We start from the raw sequence: 6,190 nt of genomic DNA, 5'->3' as shown, positions 1-6,190 counted from the left end.
TAGTGGTCACATACAGTAATGCTATTACATGTAAAATGGTATTCATACTCTCTTTAAAAAATATATTTAGATTGTATTTTCTGCCATTGCAGCTTCAGTGTGATTGTGATTTTGACCACAAAAAGAGGCAGATGTATAGAACCAACAATGAAAGTGTTTTTAAATGTTTTTTTTTTTTTAAGGATTGTATAATTGTGTTTAACAACTAACAGAGTTTAAAAATTGTTCTGCATACAAGCTTCAAGATTCTCCAGATTCTATTGGTGCAATTCATATGATTTAAAGGAAACTGACACTTTCTATTCACTTATTTTGGTTTTTATTGAGCTCTGAACAAGATGTAAACATTTCTGCATGTGTGGAGGATGTCAGACATCAGACTGATCATCATGTTAGAGTTCTGAGTGCCACAGGACTTTGGCTTTCTTCATGTTTGTGGCCACTGTTGAAAAAAGAGAGGACAAATATGAATAAAGTTAAATGATGTTTTGATCTATCACTAAGCTCTGCAATGGGTATCAGGCTGTGCTACTCTCTAGCCCTGACCTAACATACCACCTTAAAATCCTCCCCTGACCCAAGCAAAGAGCAGATACTCGCAGCGGCTCGACTCATCCTTATATCTATATATAGGCATCTGAATGTCATGGCGTGCTCAGTGGTCCAGCCACCATCACTGTTAATCTAGTTCCACTTATCTTACCAATAGCTCTAATTAGCAACCCCTCTGGCATGAGAGCTTTTCATGATTCATGTCCCTTGACCTGTCGCACCCAATAAAGGAACATGGTTTCAATATGAATTTGTGTGTGAGTCTACAAGAGGGCATGTCTGCAGGGTCATCAGGTGGGCCCCCCACGGCACTGAGGAGGCTCAACATTGTGTTCCAGCATCTAAGTTAAGCTGGTTCAGGGTCCAAGCACCAATGATGTTGGAACTATATTGTTTTTGCTGTTTTTTTCTGGATTCTTTCCTGTATTATCATTATTATTATTATTATTTTTCCCCCAGATTTCATATAAAAGTGATTCTACAGTGTAAACGGTTCGAAGTACAAAGGTGAAATTTGAAGGATAGATAGTGAGGGGGCTGATCTAGTTTAGTTTATTATGCTTTTAAAAATTCCTTTTGTGCTTAATTCTACAAAGACCGCATAGTGCTCCACCACAACAACATCATCAACAATCAAAAATCAAATAAACTACAACATAGTGCAAGTGAGAGAACTCTCGTATCACAGTTGTTTAACAGAGTGATACTGGAGATTATAGGATCTCTGAGCATCTGCAAAGGTGGTACCCTGTATCTTCATCCTGATAGTAACGGCTCATATTCACCATAGATACAACAACACAACAACATAAGTTACATTCACTTCTGTCTATAACAACAACCAGCTAACAACATGTTAAGATAACTTGCATTCCTCAGATACCTCACCAAGCACCAAAATAACATCATCAAGCAACACTTAACAGCAATTAAAGCTGTTAATGTTTATAATATATATATAATCTTTCCTGCTCTAGTTAAAGGACTATATTTTCAATCATAATCAGTTGACAAACACAAAATGTATCAAGAATAAAAACACGTCACATTTATGTGGTCAAGAATATCACAGATTGGTGCTTTAAAAGAAGAGTTTGGCTCAGTTTACAAGACAAAATCCTACTTCATGTAAAATATAAACCATGTATTTTGTGATACAGTCTGATGTATGTGTGATTTTGTAAATATTATGCTCAGTGATTATTATTTTCTGCCTCAAAAACATTTCTGTGACTCCCAAATCCTCAACGGTCCTCCTGCTTTAACCTGAAACCTGGAAAAGTCCCTCACTAACATCCATATGAAACGAACCGTTCTCTCTGTCAGACCCATCGAAAAAAAAAAAAACACAGTTTGTCATTTCTGTCAAAATATTGAAGGAGGAAGATGAAGATTAAGAACAGTAGGGCTTCAGTCTGTCTTCAGGCTGCTGACAGGTGAGGTGTGCTGCACTCTCCCTCTTTCCCTTCCTCCCCCCAAAACTGTCATTAGAGAGGACAGTCACTCACAATATGCCATGTCACCGGGCTCGTAGGTGTAGAGGCGGTTGCTGTACCTCCCTACAATGTCTGCCCGCACAGTCCTAGATGGATCTGCAGAAAGGCACGACACACATACAGAGCTGAAGAGAGCAACGCACATTATAACTGTTACTGCTCTTTATTTATTTTAAGCTGATTGCATTTCTGTAACAGTTCTCAAAAAATGCAATAGTGAAAACTGACAAAGAGAAAGAGAGAGAGAGCAGTGGAAAAGAAAAATGAAAAAGAGAGCGAGAAGGTGAGAGAGAGAAAGAGGAATAAACAGATGACAGATGTCAGTTCAGTGAGGAATCATGCGTTGATGTCTTACAGTCCAGTAAGTACTTATTTAGGACTGAGTGAAACACAAAATATCCAGTCCTCATTTCTGCAACACTTCTCACACCATCATTAAAAATACATAACTACAGAATTACTGACAGCGTTTACTCCTCTCCTGCTCTTCAGCACCATAGCTATGCCATCCAATATGCTTGAATCCTTATTCTGCTAAAAAAAAATATACATAAAATCTATTGTAAGAGTCCCCAAAAAATGCAAAAATCAGTCCCGGGGTTTGAGTTGGTTGACAGAAAGAAAGATGGCAGACAGTCAAAGAGTACATCTTATTAACTATCCTCTGAGTCTCACATCTCAGTGGACCATGAAGGAAATTAAAATTTTCAATGAATTGTCCTATTAGACTAAACATTGATTAGATTATGATGAAGTATTTACCAACAAAGAGGATTCTAGGAACGTAGTAGCCATCCGGAGCCAGATTCTTGTCTGCAGTCTCTTGCTAAAGAGAAGAAGAAGAAGAACATGACTGCAACAGTAATCGCCTTTAAATATTTAACAATTAAATATTGCATGTCAATTTACACAGTGCTAAACAATAATGCTCAAAACCAAAAGAAGGTGCCAGGATGCTTGTTGAAATACCTTCTGCTTGTATTAAGGGAGTCCATATACAGTTTATCCAGCTATCCTACTTCATTACATTGCTATTTTATCCTTAATCACTGCTATTTCTTATATGTTATCTCTATATTCACACACTGTATTACACTGATGGTTTCTTCATATATGACTGATGTTTTATTACCACCACGTTGAGCATGATGAAATCCTCCTCGGCCATTTTCTGGATGGACTCGTCAGCGACAAACGCCTTCTTCAGTGCTGTTGAAATGATTCTGTTTAGTTTCATCACTACAATTAAGATTTAAAATATGTTTCTATAGAGCCCGCTTCATAGCACTGTATGTTCCCAAACAATAAATGAATTCCTGCAACCTAGAGAAAGTTAAAAAAAAAAAAAAGAGCACATGTGCAAGCATTTTCTTTTATCTCACATAGTGTTCATGAACTCATAAACTGCACTAAACTTTTTCACAGAAACAGAGCAAGTTTAGCAGCTGGTCCCTGCAGAATAGTCATGTCTGTCTCTCCTGTCATTACACAATCTAATAAGGTATAAATGGATGAAACGTAACAAACAGAGTGAGAGTAATGATAGGCTTTAGTCATTTCACAATCAAATGAAGCAATGCATGTTCAAGCGTTCAAGGGCAGGCTGTAAAATATTCAGCTTTTTTTCCCCCCTCCAAACCAGACAAAAGCCAAAAGTAAAAGCCAGACTTTTGCCCTGCAGGTGATCTTTATTGTTTATGTGTTAAGAAATGCCGTTGGAGACTTCTATCAAGCTCACTTTCAGGAAACCAGCTGAGTGATTAATGAATATAATTGTAACCTGTCAATGCCTACTTGGCAGGTACTGAGGTATGCGCCCATTGTTTTCCCCATGAAACTAAGCCCAAGTCTGGGTGAGAAGGACACTGTGAGATGTGAAAGTCTATATTTTCACATTCAACATTTTTGCAGCAGTAATAATAATAAGAGTTTCTCCAGTACCTTGACTGTACGGGCAGTTCGCTTGATGATGGATGACCATCAGAGGCTTCTGACTGTGCGAAACAAAACCACAGAGAAACAACTCAACACATTCCTCAACACAATAAGCACAATGACGGGTGTGAATGCAGTCTTGCACAACATAATCCCGGAGAGATCCGAGTGCCTCCTGCTAGATGTCTAAAGAATAATGACAAATAAAATGCAATGTTTTTGCTTTTATGGGACAGTAATGGAGCCGTATTCCATTAGAGGAGCACACAGATGTATTTCTCCATTATACAACACAATATTTTAACCTCAACTAGAACTAGCAAGCCACATAATCATGTATTGATGAATATTCACCACAAATATGGTATTTAAAGCAATAAGAACAACAAGATACAGCATATATAAGAAGCACTTAACAATGTCCTTTTAAACTGTTGCTGATAAATCTATCAATGAATGATAATGATCAAAACTTTAAAAAGTATCCATGATTGGACAGCAGTACACATCTGTAAGTGATAACTCTCTGCTGTCTGTGTAATCAGAGGACAGTAATTCATATGTGTGTCACCTGATAGGCTCAAAACTCATATATCTAGACAGAATACACAAAGATTTTAGGCTGTTATCAAGGTGCAGAGTTTTACCTCTTGACCATCTTTGACAGGCCCTCTTCATAGTTCTGGACCCAACTAATATCATCACCCCATCCTGCAGGACAGAACAGCAGTAAAGTCAAAAAGTTTCTATTATATTGACTAAATCACTTCAGTGATAAGCAAAATTAAATTTCAGTGAGGATCACTCACCTCTTGCAAGGGACTTAGGCTTCACTTTCTTTTTTTTCTGTTCTCCGGCGCCGGCACAGATAACGAAGATCAAAGCAAACAACACCCAACGAAGCATCACTTCCTGTCCATTTAGAGAGCTGCAATGACAGCTGGCAATTAGATCGGAGTGAAATTTGATTTTTGGACCCACTGTAATCACTGGTTGCACTTGCTAATGGGCACGCTGTACAGATATCTGAAGTTCATGTTTTCCTCTGTAACACTGACCCACCGAACAAGCTCGACAAGGATTTAAATGACTATATCTGCAGCAGCAGCAGCGTCAAAAAGGAAGTTCAGATAAAAGTCCTAAAACTTATTATTTACACATTAATGTGTTTTTAGAATTGTATTCATGTTACAAAGGAGGATCAAAACATTACAACATGTTCATTAATAAGCTTTAAACTATAAGGGCCATCCTGCTATTATGAAAACACTTATTTTTATAGAAAAGTATTTCTGCCTCGTAAAGTTACATAGTAGTCACATAGTCTTACCTTGACAGCATGAAGCAACAAGCATCTGCACTTCCCCTTATGTACCTGTTTTTTTTTTTTAACTGAACTCACCAAACAGGTATATCAAAGTAGTATGCTATAAATAAAGGTGACCTATTACTCGCTGATATGCATGAATTGTGGATACTAAGTTGGCCATCATCGAACAGCCACTCTTTTACAAGTTTTTAATATCACAATGTGTCGAAAGAAATTTTTTAAAAATCTTATGTGATGTTACCTATAAAAGTGATATAAGGGTGGCACAGTGGCTCACAGCAAGGAAGTCCTGGGTTCATATCCTGGCTGTCCCAGGTCTTTTCTGTGTGGAGTTTGCATGTTCTCCCTGTGTTTGCATGGGTTTCTGCCGGGTACTCCATCTTCCTCCCACCATCAAAGACATGTATGGATAAAGGGTTAATACTCCTGTCAGTGCCCATGACCACTGGCACTGGCAAAAAGATCTGGAGTTGGTCCCAGGGCGCTGCACTGCTCCTAGTGTAGAGGATGGGTCAAATGCAGAGGATAAATTTCATTTCAATGTATGTGAGCGTTGAGAAATGACAATAAGGAAATCTTAATCTGATGTGCATCCACAGTTAAATTTGTGAAAAAGCGATGGGGTTGGGATGGGGTTGTAGTAAGAGTATCTGATGCAGGCTTATCAATCAAGTTACATTAGCAACACACCACTAGAGGGCTCAGCAATACACTGTTGCACACATCTCACACCTACTGTACATCATACATCCCCTAAACCCTACCCTAAACTACTGTTGGCCTCCTTAATAATAGGATTGCTGACCCGAATACCTCACAGCCAAAAAAAAACTCAAGACAAAATAAATAGAAGTACATTAAATAAAAATAATGAATA

At 38.1% G+C, this 6,190-nt stretch overlaps 1 protein-coding gene across 2 annotated transcripts; it reads right to left on the bottom strand.

Annotated features, from left to right (window-relative positions):
* Nucleotides 1–302: 302 nt before the first annotated feature.
* Nucleotides 303–6,127, bottom strand: agr1 (anterior gradient 1). 2 transcript variants are annotated; one of them, XM_042426860.1, is made up of 8 exons: nucleotides 5,555–6,127; nucleotides 4,793–4,911; nucleotides 4,631–4,694; nucleotides 3,990–4,042; nucleotides 3,181–3,257; nucleotides 2,811–2,874; nucleotides 2,061–2,144; nucleotides 303–442 (listed from the first exon to the last, which is right to left on the bottom strand). In XM_042426860.1, the coding sequence occupies exons 2-8, from the start codon at nucleotides 4,887–4,889 to the stop codon at nucleotides 393–395; spliced, it is 489 nt and encodes a 162-aa protein (XP_042282794.1). In that variant the 5' UTR covers nucleotides 4,890–4,911; nucleotides 5,555–6,127; the 3' UTR covers nucleotides 303–392. The 2 variants fall into 2 exon arrangements, with proteins under 2 accessions (XP_042282794.1, XP_042282795.1); XM_042426861.1 differs by lacking the exon at nucleotides 303–442 and adding an exon at nucleotides 1,819–1,871.
* Nucleotides 6,128–6,190: the final 63 nt, after the last annotated feature.

The sequence above is a fragment of the Thunnus maccoyii genome, chromosome 11 (genome assembly GCF_910596095.1).
Source record: "Thunnus maccoyii chromosome 11, fThuMac1.1, whole genome shotgun sequence".
NCBI classification, from domain to species: domain Eukaryota; kingdom Metazoa; phylum Chordata; class Actinopteri; order Scombriformes; family Scombridae; genus Thunnus; species Thunnus maccoyii.
Note: the sequence above shows the minus strand (reverse complement) of the source record. Positions and strands in the feature narration are given on the sequence as shown.